Source organism: Corythoichthys intestinalis, chromosome 5 (assembly GCF_030265065.1).
Source record: "Corythoichthys intestinalis isolate RoL2023-P3 chromosome 5, ASM3026506v1, whole genome shotgun sequence".
Taxonomy (NCBI): Eukaryota; Metazoa; Chordata; class Actinopteri; order Syngnathiformes; family Syngnathidae; genus Corythoichthys; species Corythoichthys intestinalis.
Window position 1 is genome coordinate 30,091,420 of NC_080399.1, and position 21,959 is coordinate 30,113,378.

The 21,959-nt window shown below is 38.4% G+C and overlaps 1 protein-coding gene across 1 annotated transcript in view; it reads right to left on the reverse strand.

Annotated features, from left to right (window-relative positions):
* The window catches only part of kitlga (kit ligand a), a 90,246-nt gene extending 68,662 nt beyond the window's left edge, over positions 1 to 21,584 (reverse strand). Inside the window, exon 1 of the mRNA XM_057836032.1 lies at positions 21,274 to 21,584. Coding sequence (XP_057692015.1) covers positions 21,274 to 21,288 — 15 coding nt within the window. The 5' untranslated portion in view covers positions 21,289 to 21,584. The remainder of the gene's footprint in view (positions 1 to 21,273) is intronic.
* Positions 21,585 to 21,959: the final 375 nt, after the last annotated feature.

Genomic DNA, 21,959 nt, shown 5'->3' on the forward strand with positions numbered 1-21,959 from the left:
TGCCAGACGTGTCCCCCTACTGAAGCCAGTACACATCCAGGCCGGTCTGCGGTTCGCTAGAGAGCATTTGGATGATCCAGAAGAGAACTGGGAGAATGTGTTATGGTCAGATGAAACCAAAATAGAACCTTTTGGTAGAAACACAGGTTCTCGTGTTTGGAGGAGTAAGAATACTGAATTGCATCCGAAGAATACCATACCCACTGTGAAGCATGGGGGTGGAAACATCATGCTTTGGGGCTGTTTTTCTGCAAAGGGACCAGGACGACTGATCTGTGTAAAGGAAAGAATGAATGGGGCCATGTATCGAGAGATTTTGAGTGAATATCTCCTTCCATCAGCAAGGGCATTGAAGATGAGACATGGCTGGGTCTTTCAGCATGACAATGATCCCAAACACACAGCCAGGGCAACAAAGGAGTGGCTTCGTAAGAAGCATTTTAAGGTCCTGGAGTGGCCTAGCCAGTCTCCAGATTTCAACCCACTCTGTGGAGGGAGTTGAAAGTCCGTGTTGCCCAACAACAGCCCCAAAACATCACTGCTCTAGAGGAGATCTGCATGGGCCAAAATACCAGCAACAGTGTGTGAAAAACCTGTGAAGAGTTACAGAAAATGTTTGGCCTCCGTTATTGCCAACAAAGGGTACATAACAAAGTATAGAGATGAACTTTTGGTATTGACCAAATACTTATTTTCCACCATGATTTGCAAATAAATTCTTTAAAAATCAAACAATGCAATTTTTCGTTTTTTTTTTTTTTTCACAGTCTGTCTCTCATGGTTGAGGTTTACTCATGTTGACAATTACAGGCCTTTCTAATATTTTCAAGTGGGAGGACTTGCACAATTAGTGGTTGACTAAATTCTTATTTGCCCCACTGTATATCACCGTTTTGATTTATTGTCACACCTCTCGTACTCATACAGAAAATCTATCTAATCTATCACAAGAATATCTATCGAATATGACAAGAATAAATACCAATGTGATTTTATAAGAAAACAAGTCCTTTTGTTGTGTAAAACAAAGGGTAACAAAGGCTTTACAGTAATATCATGGGATGTTTTATCACTGTGGTGAGCATAGTAAATTACTGTAGCAGCACAAAGCCCATTATATGACAAATTAGGCTACAGGACCGCTGTTGACAAATTTTCCTTTTTCGTGTTGCAGGAAGTTGTTATGCAGCAGTCGTATTCCATTCCATTTGACGCTACTTAAAAGAGAGGGAAAAAAACGGCATGAAAGAGATTGTTGATTTGGGTAAATTAAAGCCATGTTTCCAACAAAGAGGAGATGACAAAGCTTCTACACAACACAAACGGCTGGATGACAGATTTTTTATCCACTCCATCTGCGAAAATTCTGAATTACAGTGCTGCTCGAAAGTTTGTGAACCCCACAGCGATGGTCAGATTTTTTGTAAAAAAAACTAAAATAACCTTATTAAATGTTAAGTTATACCCAAATCCACAATACTGACATTCCAAATAATGGACTGAAACAAAAGAAATAGTTATATTGTCATTCTTTATTTAACAAAAGTGGTTGATTTAAGAAAAACTCAGATATCATGTGTGCAAAAGTATGTGAACCCCTTCAGTTAATAGGATATTGCGCCTCCTTTTGCAGAGATTACCTCAACCAAACGGTTTCTGTAGTGACTAATCAGCCTCTCACATCTACTTTGGGGGATTTTTGCCCATTCTTCCTTGCAGAACGCAGTCAGTTGAGAGAGGTTTGATGGGCGTCTGGCATGAACTGCTCGCTTCAGGTCCCGCCACAGCATTTCAATGGGATTTAGGTCAGGACTTTGACTGGGCCAGTCCAGAACACGAATCTTCTTCTTTTTCAGCCATTCCTTGGTTGTATTGCTGGAATGCTTTGGATCATTATCATGTTGCATGATCCACCTTCTGCCAAGCTTTAACTTCAAAACAGATGGTGTCAGGTTATGTTCTAGGATTTGTCAATATTCCTCAGAATTCAAGATTCCCTGGACTATGTGGAGTTGTCCAGGTCCTGAGGATGAAAAGCAAGCCCAGATCTTGACATTCCCACCTCCATGCTTCACTGTTGGGAGAAGGTTCTTTTGGTGGTATGCAGTGTTGACTTTTCGCCAGACATGGCGGTTTTGGTTGTGACCAAACAGTTCAATTTTGCACCTACATCAGTTGATGAAAACTCTTTTTAATTTAGTCTCGACAACACAACTGTTAAAAAAACAAAACAAAAAAAACTACTGAATTGATTGATTAGGAAATCAGTTTGAAATAATAGAAAATTCCAAAATGTTGAGGGGGTTCACAAACTTTTGAGCAGCACTGTATTGTATCCATATTATAGAAATTCACGACAACAAGTTTGCACAAAAAGTCATCATTAATCAAATGATCTCTTTTGTTCAAAAACACTACAAAATGTGTCAAATGGAGTCTTAAATTTTTATATATAAGATATAAGCCTTTTGAGGACACAATTCCAGGCCACCCTTGGCACCCATTTTCATGAGAAAACATTGATAGCAGACAGCTATCTTTCTCTTAAAAGCGAGCGGAAGAAGTGACTCTCTGACCCCTATTTCAACTTTTTGCTCACGAGATTTCACACAAGCAGAGTCAGATTACTAAAAATATATACATGAAGCCCGCAACTGGCTGGCAACCAGTTCAGGATGTACCCTGCCTCCTGCCTATTGTTAGCTGGGATAGGCTTCAGCACCCCTGAGATCCTCGTGAGGATAATTGGTTCAGAAGATGAATGAATGATGGATAAATAAAAAAAGCCAGCATTCATCTGCCTGAGCTTTTTGCACAAACCGCAGCAGAGGCTGAATGTTTCCAATGCTGAATGTGGTTTTAGTCAGATCATCATATATTCTATTCTATTCTATTCTATTCTATTCTATTCTATTCTATTCTATTCTATTCTATTCTATTCTATTCTATTCTAAAATGTGGACACCTGTTTCTTATAGTCCAGTGCAGTTTGTATACAGAATAAATTAAAAAAAAATCTTGTTAAATTTTGGTCGTGTGTTTTATAGTCCGACGTTTACTGTATTTCTTTGAGCTATTTTCACGCCGATCAAATGCAAAACTGATACATTGTACATTGAATAAAAGATTTAGCATCTATCAACCTTTCCCTCTCAACCAGAAAATACCAGTGCCGTCAATACGTTTTAAAGACTGTAAATTGCCAAGATAATCATTGTACTCGCATTTCTGGCAGCCTCTTGCACACATAGATCTTTAAAAAAAAAAATTGAAGACAGACTTCAACTAAGTTCCCCACAACATAGAACAACAAGTAATTGCCAAGTATCAAACCCTGTTCCAATGAATTCCTTTCACGCAGATGGCTTATAATTGTTTCAAGACAATATGGAATGCCAGGCGGCACGGTATATTAGTAGTTGACACTTTCATTTCACAGTTCTTGTTAGGGTTGCTGCCCATCCTTCCTGAGACCTGGCCCACCTTGGAAATGTGTGCATGTTTTGGTTGATTACAAGTTAGATGGCAGACGAGTGGAGCGAACAGATACAGGCAATCATCATCAGCCGCCTTTTTAAGCCAATGAACGCACCACTTTGTCACCCAATCAAGGGCGTAGGTTTGCATAGGGCCATAACACATAACACTACCAACTTTTCAGGTTACTCAAATTGTCCCCACCAACTTATAAGCAACCTGCTTTGCATTGTATAGTATAATAACTTGGCAAGCAGCAGCAGCAGCAGCAGCAGCAGCAGCAGCAGCAGCAGCAGCAGCAGCAGCAGCAGCAGCAGCAGCAGCAGCAGCAGCCACATCAATGCTGTACAGTTGGGGAACACACCACTAATTTTCCTACTGAAAGTCCGACCTGCATCAGAGTCATAACATGTAACAGAATCATAGCATAACATTAAAGTGTGTGAATTTGCTAACCTGCAAAACTCGAGTAGAAAGCTGCTTAGAGCAGGGGTGTCCAAACTTTTTGCAAAGGGGGCCAGATTTGGTGTGGTAAAAATGTGGGGGGCCGACCTTGGCTGACGTCCTTTACGTAGAACGGTATATTTAAGCAAATTTTAGCAAGCCATTCAGTGTGTCACATTTGCTTATTTTTTTCTCTTTGGACTCTCAGGCTTTTGCGAAATACTGCTGCTGTGACATTAAACTAGCTTCAAGTTGCTTCAATTTCATGCTGCGTATCGTCCCTGTAATCTTGTCGTACATGTCAGCGTGTCCTGTTTGGTAATATCGTCTCACATTGAAATCTTTAAAAACGGCGAATGTCTCTTTGCAAATAAGGCAGACACAGTTTATGCGTATTTTAGTGATGAAATGGTCTAATTTCCACCTGTCCTTGAAGCGTCGGCCGTCACAGTCAACTTTCTTTTTTTTTTGTTGATTGTCACCATTTTAGAAAATGGAAGTAATGGGTCACACAGAGTAATGTTGCTTCGCCCTTAAATACCTACAACATGAAGCAATTATCAGAGAATCCCTAAATTTGAAAAATAAGGTGCTAATGAAACCTTTTTTTGAAATTTGTAAAAACAAAAGTCAAAATGAATGTGTAATAAGCGCTCTATATCTATAACCCATCCTAAATCATGTGGGGTTTTTTCTCATGGAACCTGCAGATGCATGTGTTGACTTGCATCCATCACTTTTTTTTTCAAAAAGAAATGTCAAAATTCTAAATTAGTCTCAAAATCATGACATTTATTTGTATCAAATGTGATACATTTGGCAAAAAAGTGTTAAAGTGCTGCTGCCTTTTAGTGGGTAAATGAGGGGCAGCATTTTGTGTGTAAGCTACTTCATATGCTGTTTGCAGTACTGCTGACCAATTCATTAAATCTGTGTTCGGGCCAGACATTATTGATTTCATGACAGAGGCTGAGGGCCGGATGAAATTTGACCACGGGCCGCATTTGGCCCCCGGGCCGGACTTTGGACATGTCTGGCTTAGAGAGAAGTGTGTTTGTGTTAATTAACTTACTTGTGTTAATAACTGTTAACGTTAATTAAACTGTAAGAAATGTTACAAAAGTTAACCGAGGTTTACCCCTTCTCCACAATTTTCATTTTTATTTCATTTATAATGTCATTAACCTATCAATTAATTAGGTTCATATTTGGAGGAGAAAGAATATTGAATTGCATGCGAAGAACACCATACACACTGTGAAGCATGGGGGTGGAAACATCATGCTTTGGTGCTGTTTTTCTGCAAAGGGACCAGGACGACTGTTCTGTGTAAAGGAAAGAATGAATGGGGCCATGTATCGAAAGATTTTGAGTGAACATCTCCTTCCATCAGCAAGGGCATTGAAGATGAGACGTGGCTGGGTCTTTCAGCATGACAATGATCCCACACACACAGCCAGGGCAACAAAGGAGTGGCTTTGTAAGAAGCATTTCAAGGTCCTGGAGTGGCCTAGCCAGTCTCCAGATCTCAACCCCATGGAAAATCTGCGGAGGGAGTTGACAGTCCGCGTTGCCCAACGACAGCCCCAAAACATCACTGCTCTAGAGGAGATCTGCATGGAGGAATGGGCCAAAATACCAGCAACAGTGTGTGAAAAGCTTGTGAAGAGTTACAGAAAACGTTTGGCCTCCGTTATTGCCAACAAAGGGTACATAACAAAGTATTGAGATGAACTTGATTGATCAAATACTTATTTTCCACCATGATTTCCAAATAAATTCTTTAAAAATCAAACAATGTGATTTTCTGTTTTTTTTTCCCCCACATTCTGTCTCTCATGGTTGAGGTTTACCCATGTTGACAATTACAGGCCTCTCTAATATTTTCAAGTGGGAGAACTTGCACAATTAGTGGTTGACTAAATACTCATTTGCCCCACTGTAAGTGGGATGTGCTCCAACAGCCCCGCAACCCTCGTAACGATAAGCGCCTCGTCAGATGAATGAATTAAATAGTTAATACATTGAGTGCCATGTTTTCAATTTTGCACCTATGTAACAACACTAAAACAGATCTGAAAATAAGCCTTTGAACTATATTACCTTTCACAATGAAGATCCCTAAGGGAAACACCTGTCCTTTGCAAGCAATGTCAAAGGGATGAGTGCGTAATTTTGATGACTGAAAATAAAACCAAACATGTATAATATGTGACAGGGAATATATTAGACACATAAGTTGTGTTTTTGTGAAATCTGCCACTTCAAAGGACAAAGTCCCATGTCAGATTCTTGCTGTTGCGATCATCCGAAACAAACACGCATCATATTCACTCCCAAAAATCAAATACATAACAGGCTAGTCTTCAGTTTTTAATCAGTTTTTTGTTTTTATTTATTTATTTATTTTTATTTAAATATTATTTTAGATTAGAACCACCAAGCTGTGGCTGGAATTCAAACACTTTGATGTTGCTCTGCTATGGAAAAATGAGGCCTCATGGAACAATTTGCATCACATCATCTGATTGACACAGAAAAATAATTGCTGATAAATGCCTAAACTCGTGGAATAGGACACAGTAGATGCCCTAAGAGAATGTTTGATGAAATGAAAAAGGCACGCTTAAGCTATACAACATGTTAAGTACAATTTAAAGGTGCCCTTAACTTTCATCTCTGATGCCATTTTACCAGATTAGCACGTCAGCTTGCATTTAAAGTGCCCAGACTGTCATTTTATAAGCCATTTGTAGTTTGTCCTTTTCTTGGCACTTCTGAAAAATCCTGATTCTCATTACTATTCAGCTGGATGGAGCTACTGTGCATACTCTTTGCTCCAACTTGCCTTTGATGGAGTAGATGTGTCGGTGGGAAGCTCGCGGGCAATGGCAATGCATGTGGTGACTGATGCATGTCAGAGTCGCAGACTACATGTTTTTAAAAACGACACACACAAAAAAAGTGCCTCTTAGTCGACTAGATGGAAAACAGCAGTGTGGGTTGAGGTCGCGGAAAAAAAGGTGACAAGACAGGAGTTATTCGTGCGATCAAAGAATTGTACCTGACCACATAAAATTCACAAGTATACACTGTAGACATGTGCCGAGTACCGCTTTGAAGGTATTCAGTGGTATGAACATGCCGAGGTTTCAAAACCGCAACATTTTTCCGTCATACCTTCCCTAAGGTATTACCTCTTTTTTATGTCCCAAAAATGCAAGGAGAAATCCCTCGCTTGCAGCTGCAAGGCTCAACCCTCCCCCACCGGTTGTTGCTCAGTGTCAGTGAGTCAGCTGATCTAAACGATGGCTGGAGGAGGTGAAACTACTGAACTTTTTCGCCCATGGAAGAAAATTAAATCGGTGGTATAGGGATACTTTGGCTACAGAAAAGTTACAGACGGCCGCGGCTTAGTGGAGGAGGGCCAACCGACATGTAAAACATGTTTGCGAAGGGTGTCTGCCGAGGAGGTAATACCTCCAATGTGATTTCTAATTTATACAAAAAAAAGGTTAGTAAAAACTGTCATGAACGTTTCCCACCAGCTATGAAAGTTAACTTCAGCATGTTTAGTGTGTCTAGCAGTGGTAAAACAAGCAATATTTTTTTTCTCTCTGGCAAATGTCTGTATTGAGAAAGAGAGTGTGTACAGTATAATGTAAAGATGATACGAGTCATACACACATGCTTTTTACGGAACATAATTTAATTATTTTTGTTCCGAAGGTAATAATGTTGAGCTGTGGGTTTAGGCTCACCTAAAGGACTACATTTATTTTAATTGTATTCCGAATATTTTTTTTTTTTTACTTTTTTAAATTTATTTATTATTTTATTAAAATTATACTATACTATACCTATGTTCCAGTTTGCTAATAAATTTTGAAAAATAAAAATTCCTGTTCAGTGGAATAAAAGTTATTTTGTTTTTGTTTTTAAAATCCAGATATCTCAAATTAACACAGTTTAGAGCTGTAATTGCAATACTGGGATATTTTGGCTTAAGGTTATACTGTCAGAATATCATACCGGCACATGCCTAGTATACGGTAGATTTAATTAACGCTTTATTTATATATTTTACATCTAATGCGGCACATTTTAGAACCCTGAGAGGAGGCTGACTCCTGTCGATAAGCAACCCAGGAAAAGGACCACTCAGCTAGCAGGACGGCCATGAGTGTTGCAGGGTGAAGGTTGCGGGTGAAAAAAACATTGAGTGAGAACCAAGGATGCCGACTTTTGGCGTTGAGCAAGCCGGTGGAAGTGTTTCTCAGCTGGATAAATGACGAATAGCAGAGGAAGGGGTGTGAAGCTTGTAGGGGAAAAAAGTGACAAAGACAGGATTTGGTCATGCGGGCAAAGTATTGTACTAAACTACTGCAATACAGATGTATAGATTTAAATAATGTTTTTTTTTTTGTTTTGTTTTTTCCCAAATCGTGTTGAGCTTAATGAGGCACATTTTAGATCCAGGAAGTGGCAACCTTTAGACTGCTGTCCTTAGTGCTCTGCGCTCCCGATATGAGTTGGCATGGAGGAAGAACCAAGACGTCAGGTACTTGCATAATAAGGCACAGTGTGAGGTCACAAAATTTCCAAACCTACTGTCTGCAGACCGATTCAAAACTACCAAAACCCAATTGCAATCAAATAAAAAACTACACAGATAAGCCACTGCAACCAGGGCATGCCCTTATGTCAACCTATTCTGTGCATGAAACGATTAATAAAATTGAGGAATGACTTTAGTTCCACTTTAAATACATGATCGTGTTCAGGGGTGGATGTATGTTTTTCAGTATTGTTCTCAAATGAGTACCATAGGTTGTTTGTTGGTACTCATGTTATATGTCCATGCTTAATGTTTTTCCGAAGGCAAAGTATGGCCTGTATATCATATCTGTCCTGTCCAAAGTCTCTCAATCTGCCTCAGAGCCTTTAAGAGGTCTCATATAAAATGTTAAGTATGTGCTAATTTGATGTAGATGTGTAAGTAGGGTGACCACCTGTCCGGTTTTAGGATGGACACTCAGCCTTTTCAGTGTTGTGTCTGGCATCCAGCACAACCAATTAGCCAGACGCTATTTGTCCGGCTGTTAAAGGAAATGGGCCGTGGTTCAGGTTATGTGACACAACTCAGCCCCACGGTTGTCACAACTGGTCAGTAATTGGCCAAGAGTGGCTTCAGTTTAAAACGTCCTTTATCATTGGTTCAATAAAATGTAAACAAAGCTTCACGTGTGGCTAGATGATGATTTTACAACAGTGCTAGCAAACATGGCAAAACGGTGGACATCTGATAACATTGAATGGAAAAAAAGAGCACGATTTTCTTGCCAAAAGCAGCTGAGACTCGTTCCACGGTTTCCGTAAGCTTTGCCACTGTGACGTAGACGTGAGCAGAAGCTAGGGGCAAAGCAGTCGTAGAACGTCACGCGGAAAGCGCGAAACATTAAAGAATGAAGCAAGCGGCGAATGGGCCAACACTGAAAACATTTTTTTGAGAACCCTCATCACCTCTGGATAACAAAATAACCAGCTGAACTTCGTAAAGTTGTTCCTCTTATACAGGGTTCAATTCTTATGAGCATCTCAATTCTCACATTGTTTTTATACATGAAAGTCTTGTTCTTAGAATTTGCTTTGTTACAAATGTTGTTGTTATTACCATTATTCTACCAAAATAGCTACACCGACAAAACGTCTTACCAATGGCGAATTTGACACCCTAAGTGCTACCAGACACTTTCAGCTTGTTTTGTTTAGATGCATACAGGAAAAACGTACTAAAAATTCCTTAAGTAAATACTTAAACGTAATAAAATCAAATAAGGATTGTTTAAATACACTACGAGACTAATGCGGTCAACAGATAAACACTCTGCTTTAAAGCTACCACAATGCAAAGCTATCAGAGGAAAACACACGCCAAAACTAATTTGAGGCAATGGAAAGGTAAAAGAAAACCGTAATAAAAACTAAAATAATAAGTACTCTCTGCTTTTAACTGATGTGTGCATGCGTGCAAAAGTGCACTGGGCATTGGTAGATTTTTCGCAGTGTAGCATATTTTGGCAGAACGCCGTTTCAAAATAAGATTTGTTCTTCAGCACGTTGCAATTTGAAAACACGGTACTGTAAACGAAATAAATTGTCAAAAAAAGTTTGACCTTTAACTGGTGTTTTCTACTATTTAGTAACACAAATATTATCAATAAACCATGCAAAACTTAATTGTTGATGAAAATGCAAGTCTGACTTTTATTATTTTTATTTTTTTAAACATGTCCTCATTTTGACCTCATGGAAGAGGTCAACCTATGTGTATGAGCAGTGTAAAAAATATCTTCATTGTGCGAGCTTAGAAGTTGCTGTATTTAGTTACTTTTCTCGCCATTCTAGGAATTAATTACCTCTTAGCAGGATTATTTCCTGCAAAGGGGAGCAAAGAGAGGAATTGCTTTGGAATGGTTGAGTAGTCTTCAGAGTGACTGACAGGGTTTGAATTCCTACTGTTAGGAGAATTTAAAAAATATAAAACATGCTTCAAGGCAATGTTTTTTATGTAAACATAGATTAGATTTGCATGTGTGTAAATATGTATAATAATGTGACTGACTATAGTTTTTCCCCAATGTTTTATTTATGAATGATCACCGTAGGCTTGATGGCCAAAAGTGTTACTGCAACTAGATCAAAATGTTGACTAGCACAAAATGCACTCCCCTTTCGGGTTGCCAGAATACCGCTTCGCATTGGAGAACCTGCAGGAAAAGAACTTTAAGTGCAAGCGACGAGTCCTCTCCAGAAGGTAAGTCTTATTTTTAATTTTCATGCAAAATGTTTTCCATGTAATCATGCCGACATTTAGAAATGGCAATTAAAAGAACCTTGATACGAGGTCGAAGTTAGTTTATGTCTACATAACCGAAGTGAGGGAAGGCTACTTTTCTCAAAATATAAGCACTCTGACAAAGAAATACATAATTTTGTAATGCATTGACAGCATCCAAAAAGACAATTTAATTTAATTGTTCCATCCATTTTAATGTACCGTATTGGCCCGAATATAAGATGGCCCTGATTATAAGACGACCCCCTCTTTTTCAACTCAAGTTTGAAAAAAAGACTTTTTGAACACCAAATTAATTTTTATACAGAACATAATTACAGAACATCCGAAACAAATGATTATAACAATATATTTGAGAGAAAAAGCATGCTATTTTGCCTCATTCAAATCTTAATATCTGAACATTTAAATATGTAAACTAAAGTGCACTTACATTCGTAAATTAATGTCTTCTGGTTGTTGAAATGTAAATAAACCAATCTATTGTGATAAAACAACAAAATTGCAATAACTGCATTAACCATAAAAGTGAAGTCTAACTGTAACTGTAGTTTTGAAACAAATCTGAATAAGGAAAAACACTGCAATAAAATAATGCAAACTGGTTAAACTTGAGAGTAGCTGAGATCTGTCATGACAGAACATCACTCCTCAAGCTCAGCATTCGCTTCAATGATATCTGGTGCCATCTAGCGTCATGAATGGGGCGCGTAGCTGAGAGCTGTCATGACAGAACATCGCTTCAAACACTGTCTTATATTCGGGCCAATACGGAATTGACGATTGAATGTATAGACAAGTAAAGACTTTATCTTTGCCCCAGTCAGTGGATTCACATGCTAAATAACATAGCAAAACCACCATCCTTTTTTTTCTCTTGTTGTCATTAATCCTTTGAGATTGGTAACGATGTTTTTTGTTTGAGAGAGTAGACATAATTCAGAATGATTGTCAAAGTTGGCACAGCCTTAAGGCTGGTTTATGCTTCTGTGTCGGACCTATGCCATCAAGGCAGACTCATTGTTGCCATTGTTGTCTAACTGGAAGAAAACTCATGGAATTCGACAAGAGTCCCCCAAAACCGCACGAAGACAACACAATTACAGAGCAACGCTTTCCTTGATGCATTCGAATGCTCGGTGATGACGTAGGCAGGGCTGTCAACAGACTTGAAGGGGCCCGGGGTCAAAAGACCATTATAGGACCCGCCCACCCCACCCCTGCCACCGGCTTGTCACGACAACATATGCAGTGCTTTTAAAGCTTTGCAAGCAATAACAGGGTAAATTTTCAAATTATTTAATTTGAGATGGACAGTTAAATTTAACAGGCCGTAATGTGATGTGACACAATATAAACAAACAATTTCCATCTATTGTCCCATGTAGGCTACAATACAATAAAACTGAGAGTGCTATACCTGCCTGCTAAGCAACAAAACAATATAACTACACATCCTGTGCCTGCCCCCTCCACAACCCTGGAGTTATCAAGCCCTCAAACGGTGATGCGCCTAGATTTTTTTGACAACAAAGTCATTCATAACATCAGTGAAGTCCAGTTTTTGAGCAAGCTCAGGCTCAATGGAGAGCATGTCGAGGTTGTTAAGCCTGCCCTGTGATGCAAAAAAAGGAAATATATATATATATATATATATATATTTAAAATATTGAATATGTTAAAGTTTTAAAGTATATATCGAGTAGAACATAATGTTTAATCAGACAATGATTTAAATAAAAACAAATATGTGAATGTAACGTAAAATAAATTAAGGGTCATTCAGGGGCCCCTACGATCCTAAGGTCTGGGACAACATACCCGGTTGCCCCCCCCCCCCCCCCCCCCCCCATGTCAACGGGCTTGGAGGTAGGGTTTACGCTGCCGCTACTCCATCACCACGGCTTTAGTTTACGAGGCGTACGGAGCTGTGGCAACCTGGACGAAGACTGGAAACTTGTCTCGTGATTGGCTGATGATGAACATGGAAGCGAAACGGAAACATATTTGCAACGCATAATCATATTTTAAAATGGGAAAATCTCTGTTTAACCATTTAGATCTGTCTTTAAAGTATTTCCAAAAATATATGTTTCTTTAATGTCTATTGAAATGTTATCGCCATTTGAATAACTGAAGTCCAAATCTTACATTGTGCACCTTTAATTTCCCCCTAATTATGACAGTATAATCAACAGCCAAGCAGCAGCTTATTTGAATAGTACAGAAAAAAAGATAAAATTCAAATTCAACATCATTTATGGTGGCGATGTTACCTGAATCAGAGCATGAGAACGCTGTCATCTATTGCTAATTGACTCTAACTTAGTAGTTACCAGAATTACAGTAATTTCTTGTATGAAAAACAATTGAAGGCCCACACGTTGTTGAAACCATAAATTTAAACACACTTTATAACAAGACACTTCAGCTTCCACAAAGATGTAGGACGAATGATGAAAGGACAAATATAAACTTTGGTATCTTCTGTTGGCCCTAGCCCATACCAGTGAACCCGTAAGGTACAATTTCTGTTCTTATTTGCATGGAAAATACCACTGTTAAACAAGGTGTAAGAGTAATTACCGTATTGGTCAGAATATAAGACAGTGTTTTTTGCATTGAAATAAGACTGAAAAAGTGGGAGTCGTCTTATATTCGGGGTCTAGACATTCTACCCATTCACGACGCTAGATGGCGCCAGATATCAATCAAGCGAATTCTGAACTTGAGGAGTAATGTTCTGTCATGGCAGATCTCAGCTACTCTCAAGTTTAACCAGTTTGCATTTTTTTATTGCAATGCTTTTCCTTACCCAGATTTGTTTCAAGACTACAGTTACAGTTAGACCTCACTTTGATGGTTAATGCAGTTATTGCAATTTTGTTGTTTTATCTCAATAGATTGGTTTATTTACATTTCAAAAACCAGAAGCCATTCATTTACGAATGTGATTGCACTTTAGTTTAGATATTTGAATGTTCAGATATTAAGATTTGAATGGGGCAAAATAAATTGCTTTTATTCTCAAATATATTGTTATAATAATTTGTTTCTGATGTACTGTAATTACTTTCTGTATAAAAATTACTTTGGTGTTCAAAAAGTCTTTTTTCAAACTTGAGCCTTGAAAAAGAGGGGGTTGTCTTATAATCAGGGCCGTCTTATATTCGGGCCAATACGGTATTCTATCATTCCGTAATAAGTTAGATCAGTCAGTAAGTCAGTGGCACAAATGAGTGAAGCATTTTAACGTTGAAAGGCTTTGAATCAGTTCATTAAGTAGATTAGGTAGAAATGGAATTTTCTTTCATGGAAAATGAGCAATTGTTGGAAAAGTGGGAATTTTTGGGAGTGTAACAAACAGTTTAAGAGAAGTCCGGAACTAGCAGAAGACTTTAATGTTTGTTTGTTTGTTTGTTTGAGAAATGTTTTCTTTTTTTAATCCACCACACACCCCGTAGAAACTATGATGCCGAAAGGATGAATTCATATGATTCGCTGAAGTATCATCTAAATTGAGATGTTGTGGACACTGTTTTCCATGTATAGACTCTCCATAAACACTCACATTTTCATCACTGGTGGTAGCATCAGGGCTTTCACTGTGTGCTATGTCATGAATAGATACTATGCACCAGTGGTGTTACCAGGATGCCAAGTGTGAGTGGGCATTAGTCTTACAGGGGGAGGGGGGGCAAAAAAAAAAAAAAAAGCTACAATGCTCAAGTGGGTCGAAATCCAGCGTAGGGCTACTGCACCTTAAAACATGTTTTGTTTTCTCCTTGAGATAACTGTTGTTGTGATTTGGTAGAAACAAAATTTGATTTGATTTTATTTGACTTAGCACACATCCATAACTGAACAGTTTGGACATGCAGGTGACAATGTTTTTTTTTAGATAACCTATTGTGGTTCCTCAGTTTGATTATTATTATTATAGTTATTCTTTGTTCCTCAGCCCCTTTGAGCTCAATTTGACCTCCTTAGAATGGTTCAAAATGCGCCAAAATCGTCAAGCAGGTCAAGACAGGTGCAATCTTTGATACCGTGTAAAGACAAATTCCAAATACACTATGTAGCGCCCCCTATCAGTCATTCTCTGTGTTGCCGACACTTGGAGCCCTAGTTTGACCCCCTCAGAATGCTTCAAAACTCACCAAACTCAATAGCCAGGTGAATATTGGTGAAAACTTTGATAAAATGTATTAAAAAAAAAAAAAAAAAAAAAATTAAAAATCAAAATATGTGTAAATGTGTGTAGCACCCCCTAGGAACAAAACCAACATTTCTCTCTTTTTTTTCTATGCTTTTTTTAAGGTAAAAGAGGAGGTAAGTTAGAACACATCAGTACCCCTGCCCCCCGTGGTAACGCCCCTGCTGTGCAAAGAAATTTGCTCCAGATAGCGTACTGGTAAATTGTACTATGTGTTGTAAATGAGCCAAAAAGCTGTTCAAACTGGCGCTGAACTGCATTTGGCAATAGAACTTGCTTGGCTGCTATTTTGCAATGGTGCCCTGATGTCAATATGATGTGCCATTAGCAAGGGAATGATGAAGAAAAACAGCGGTCAAATGTTGATGGTCTGAGTAAGAAAAGAGATGATATAGACAAATGGAAGTGGACTTTATCAGTGGACTTGATAGATTTTTTATACAGCTGCTGTAGAAGATGTACAGTATGTTTATGAATAAAAAAAAAAAAAAAAAAACACTAGAAGCCATTGACTGAAAAACAATCAAGTAAAAAACTAAAGGTAAAACTGACCTTTTTGTTCAGAATTTATAAATCTCCCACATGTATTATTGAGAACTCCTACTGTGTAACTCTTAAAGCACATTTTTAGTGGAAAAACCAGTCCAGGCTTTAGAAGCACATATGTGGGGACACTTGTTTGCCTGTGGGGAAGCATGTGTCAATCACTTGGCCTTTCCTTCACAGCTGCAATGATGAGATGTCAAGGGAGTTACGTCCAAGGTCATTTTGATTTATAGGGTAAAATAACCAATAAATAACCTGAAGGGGCTTTCATGAGGTGGACTCAATAGTCTTTAATCCCACACAGCAGCTTAAAAGTGACTTTGCACTAATTCTAATTTTTTCCCACTGTTTCATACACAAGATGGATCATAATGAATGTGTGGCTTGGCTTTGATTTGTCTTTAATGTGGTTTGTCATTTGATTGTAGTTACTTTTGTGCGTCAAACTGTGCAAAGTACCCGCTGACCTTGTGCATCCTACACACCCATTCGCTGATGGCCACACAAGGACTTCATATAAACACTTGCCAACAGCCAGTCAGAGTAGCAATTTTAAATGTAAACAACATTACATTTTCAAATTTAGTCGAGTCTGCCACATATTGATGAAAGTCTGTCTGTTTGGCATTGAGAGAGCATTGACTAAAATCGCTTGAAAATTGAAATTCTGGACATTTTCAATGCAAATTGTCTTATAAACCTTGGTAAATGACATCAAACATAAATGACATCAGATATAAATGATGTAATAAAAATAATGTAAATAATATACCTGTATACTAGTATTGTCAACTTTAAAGGTTGGGAAAAAGCTAATTGACATTTACTATTGCAAGAGACATGGACAACCATCCATGCCTTAATTTTTCATACTGGTCAGTTGGAGCCTATCACAGTCGCTAAAATAACCACAGTGGACAATTAGGAGTCTTTAATTAGCACGAGAGACATGGTGCACCCTGGGCTGGTGGCCAACCAAACAGCTGTTTGCATAGATACAGAAAATTTACATCTACACAAATGGACCGTTTAAAGTCCAAAGCTTTCTGGCAGAGATTCTAACCCAGAACATTTCTGCCTCGCTACCCACTTGACCTTAATGCACAGGCAAAAAAGATTTAGATAATCAAACAGCTTGATGACTAAGTCCAGATTTGAAAGATGAAATTATCAAAAGCAATATAAACTTGTAAAACACTCAACCAGAGGTAACAGATGCAATGAGAGTGAAGCACGTTGAAGTTCAACACAACATTCTCATTTTTACAGTAGCATTTCTCCCATGGTGACTTCAAGTAGTGAGCCATACGTAATGGAGGAACATTTGATTAGAAATACGAGAAAAGACTACAGCCCAACTTGCCATCTCAATACTTCAAATCCTATGTTTGAAAGATGGCTCTGTGTGTAAGTGGAAGAAAATAATAATTGTATCACAGAGATGCAGAAAATGAATCGATCACTCCAATCATTTAGGGGAAAACAAAGACACACTCTCAGTTTTTCACTGTGCCAGTACGGCCAGCTTATCGCAGACCGATCTTCCAAGTTCCAATACAAGGGCAGCGTGGTCTGCAATGACACAAAATACCCCTGCCTCGTACTTAACACTAAATTGCACGGAAAACAGAGCACTTAAAAGCGAATTTTGTTGCCTTGAGTGCAGGTGTTTTGTGTTTATTTAACATTTTATTATAGATCAAATCTTCATCAGTTTTTCCATTATTAGTTACAGGCCACTATACATGTTGCCTTCAAAAAGATTGTAGAAGGCCACCACTGCTGTTCAATACTGGTCACAGCTTAGCACAGCAAGTAGGATAATTGATCACTAAATACTGTATGTCCTATCAAAGATGCGTGGGACTTGTTATGTGAGCATACCATTTGCATTCATGGCGTAAAAATTTAATGAACGATAAATGATTGAAAATAATGAATTATAAACTCATTACATGTAATTACTGCGTTACCAGAAATAAATAGTCACTAAGAAAAGTAGAAAAGTAATCAAATACAAACATCTGTGCAAAAGCCCAGCAAAATGCGTTTTCGGAGTTGTCATTGCATTGGAATGTCCTATGATTGCCTGTGTGGCACACAGATAATTTCAATATAATTGTTTTGATATTTTAGTGTGTCCACGGTTATTTGGTTCACCCTATGTTTGACGTGTCTCCTTATATTTTATTTAAATGTGTTTTTGGTGGTCCAAAATATACTAGTATATAGACCCCGCTCACCAACGTCACAGAATGACGTGTGGCTGTATCCGGCCACCATATTGTCCGTCATTGTTTATCCGTATTCTTAATGGTTTCAATTTGTCGTGCAATTTATAGTGCAATTCATGGAAGCCCCGGTGCTTTCAGACGCTGTAAACTCATTGGATTCATTGCATAAAAGGCGTCATGTGGAAAAGCTTCAGTCTATCCATTCGCCAGATCCATATTTGATGCCTGAATCGATATTTTTCGACCCGCTGTCTTCGCCGTCTCTGCCTGACATCTTCTACCCTGATATCTACAACGATCTTGTCCACACAAAATCAGCCTATTCTCACGAAAGTTTGAAAAACTTTAAGAGCAGCACTCTAAGCAACATTAACCCGTGTGACCCTTTACTTCCAATTTTCTAAAATGGCGACAATCAATATAAAAAAGTTGACTGCGATGGCCGACGCTTCAAGGATAGGTGGATATTGGACTATTTCTTCAATAAAACACGCAACCACTGTTTCTGCCTCATTTGCCAAGAGACAGTCGCTGTTTTCAAAGAGTTCGATGTACGACAACATTACAGGGAAGATATGCAGCGAGAAATTATAGCAACTTGAAGCTAGTTTAATTTCACAGCAGCAGTATTTTGCAAGAGCTCGAGTGCCGAAAGAGAATGCCACAAAGACGAGATTGTAGAAATTAAGAATTAAAAAATAATAATAAAGCAAATGTAACACACAGAAGGGCTTGCTAAAATTTGTTTAAATATATTGTTCTATGTAAATCAGCCAAGGTAGCCCCCCGCATTTTTACCACACCAAATCTGGCCCCCTTTGCAAAAGGTTTGGACACACCTGTTTAACTGATGATCCGTAGACGAGGCCAGCTTCTTTCACTTGGTACCAGCTAAATATTATTTAAAAAATAATGATGGTGGAAGAAATAAGCATCTTGAATTTGAAACTGTATGTTGTTGCCGATTAGCTTCGCAATGATCTTAATTGTGGTGGTCAGCCTAAAAACCCTTTAAATATATATTAAATGCATCTTACCAGATATAAAATGACTACTACATAATCTGTGGTGATCGTTTGGTGCCCAGTTTTCTCGTCGAATTGCAGCAGTCCATCTCGCTCTCCTCTCCGGGTCTCTCGGAATACGGTAGAACTTCAAGTCTCTCCGTCTATCTTCTCTGTTACTGCAACCAACCGCCACACACGCCTTCACCATTTTGATTATTATTGTTAACGAGCAGAAAAACACGCCATAATAGGAGGAATTTACATAGCGGTAATGCGTAAACAAGACGAGCTGACGGACAATATGGCGCGGAGGCGTGGTTGTGACGTCATGTGAGTGGCGTCTATAGATGTCTCATCCTGAAAGAATGGCGTAATGACAAATTTCAGCCAGTAAGATGCAGCGTTTGCTGCTTGGTGTGCATGGGAAGGGATGCTTTGCAGGAAGATAGAAATGAACAAAATAAAATTAAATGTGTAGCAACAGACTCAAGCAGTGCTATTTGTCTGCACCACTCTACACCTGCCTGTATTTGTAATACTTTGGTTGCACCCTAGTTGCTCTTTGGGGTTACTGCTGTAAATGAGATTTAATTTTGAATGATTCCCTTTGTTTGATTATGGACATTTTTTGCTCATTTAAATTTATATTATTTATAATGGACATTTTCCATAACTTCGGTTGAAGTTGTTCTCTTATTTTTCACAGTCATTTTTCACATGTTTATTTTATTTGGAAAACCTTGAAGTTGTTACATTTATCATTATTGAAGCATCCAATGGGGCATCACAATACAATTAACAATATTAGGTTTGATAACAGAATCGGATTTTTACGGTTGGACAATATCGGAATATCGGTTGTCGGTTACAAAGTCATTATTCGGCAACTCTAGATTTTAATGTTCCAAAGTCCTTATTTTTTTATCAAAAAGTAAGAGAACATTAAAACATCCACATCCTTTCTTTAAATAAAAGCTTTTGACATTTTTTTATTTTTTATTTTATCAACTATCATGTTGTAAATTTTGCTGACTTATTCAATTGTTTTTTTCTCCAGTTTTTCTACTTCTTTAGTGCAGTATTTTGTCAAAGCTACAAAAAAAATGTTTGGGATTGTTTCACACATTTTTACTGTAAAAGAAAGTGTTACATTCAGTCCTTGTGTTTACAAAATATTATAGTCAATTTCACTTGCATTTTTGTTATGCTTTTTACATGTTTGTTTATTTTTCTGCCATATTTACAGCATTTATATACTATATAAACGAGTGTGTGTCTGTTTGTGTATAGTTAGCATGTTCTCCCTGTGCCTGCGTGGGTTTTTTTCTGGGTACTAGTTTCCACCCATCCCTAAAACACACATGTCAGGCTGATTTAACACTCCAAATTGTACCGACGTATGATTGTGTGAGTGAATGTTTGTTTGTCATCTTCTGCCCTGTAATTGGCTGACAACCAACTCAGGGTGTACACCGCCTACAGCCCATAGTTAGCTGGGATAGGCTCCAGCACCCCCGTGATCCTCATGAGGATAAGCGGTTTGAAAGATGAATGAATGAATACATTGCCAAATGTACAAATGGATGCAGTTTATATTCCGCTGCACAAGATGTGGCGTTTTCAAGAAGCAAATTTAGGCAGGTCCCTCACACAATCCTCCCCTCTCTTTCATAAACTGTACATAGGGAACAAACTTGCTCTTCCACCACCTATTGCACCTTCTGGCCAGGCCAAACCAATAAAAAATATATTTACCGCCAGTTTCAAAGTGATCAAAAATGACTATTTTGAAGACAAATAATCTATTATCAACATAAAGTGATAATCAACCTCGTAATAATTGTTGTTAAAAAAAGAAGAACAAGAAGAACGTGGTGATTCATTTAGGGTCTTCTCATAAAATGATTATGCTTGAGGACTTAAAGTGGACAAAAATCCCCTTTGTTAAATGCACTAAATTGTTGACAAAAATGCAGTGTCCATAATCACTTTATATTTTTAGAGCGCTTATAAGGGACCCAATGATGCTTTAACCCTGAAGCAACTGTGTATTCAAGGACAGAATCTTATCACAGAAATCACCAGAATGAGGTCAGTTAACGACGTCAAATTGTTTACAAAAACATGTACGCCATGCTCATGAAAATACACTGTATCAGTCTTTATAATGAACTATAATTGGAGCGGTTGTGCGTTCAATGACCACATCATGCCACGAAATCTTCACCGCATGGGTCATGAACTTAAAGTTGACTTCAATGATTGTTTACAATAAATTAGGCTTTTAAATGCAATGCCGTTGTGCAATATCCAAGTGAAATCGGCGGTGTGTGTACACGCATGTCGGTCATTTGCGAGGCGCCATGCAGAGCGCTGTATGTCCTCAATTATCCCACGCGTCAACAAGTACGAAAATGCAACAATGCATGTATGCATTAATAGTTAACAAAAAAATTAATTAAAAAAAAGAGAGAGAGAGAAAACACTTACTTTTGGCTTCTTCATATGGAACGACAGGGGAGAAGCTATAGTGCGCGAAAGCCTATTTTATTTTACTTCTACGGGTAGGAAAGGGGTTGTCATCATCTTGTGTGCACATATCCAAGGCGTCAAAATTAGTATCCGAGAAGAGGAGGCAAAAAAATAAAATCACAAAAAAAAAAAAAATGAAGGAGGACTCGGATGAGGACGCGTAGGACGAGTGCAGTCAGTGAGGGTGTGAGTGACTGAGTTTTGCAGGCGGCGTGCAAAAAGCGTCTGAGGGCGCGTACATCCAGAAGGCTTCCACGCAAGGAGGGCGCAAAGCTTTATAAAATTAAAACTACAGCCAGAGAGAGAGAGAGAGAGCGAGAGAGAGAGAGAGAGAGAGAGAGAGCGAGAGAGAGAGAGAGAGAGAGAGAGAGAGAGAGAGAGAGAGAGAGAGAGAGAGAGAGAGAGAGAGCCTCCTCTTTCTCCGCCCAGGTGAGGAGAGAAAGCACTCTTTTAACCCATTACTGACCACCAGCTACCATACTTTACAATACAGTAAATAATAATTATTTCCTGTGTAGAATTACATGGTTTATGGTTGTCATTTAAAATTAAAAGTTACAGTCACTGTCTTCACAGACGAGCCTGCCACCTGGTGCAAATCCAATCCCCAGTCAGCACTTCATTTGCTTTTGGACATGAAGAAA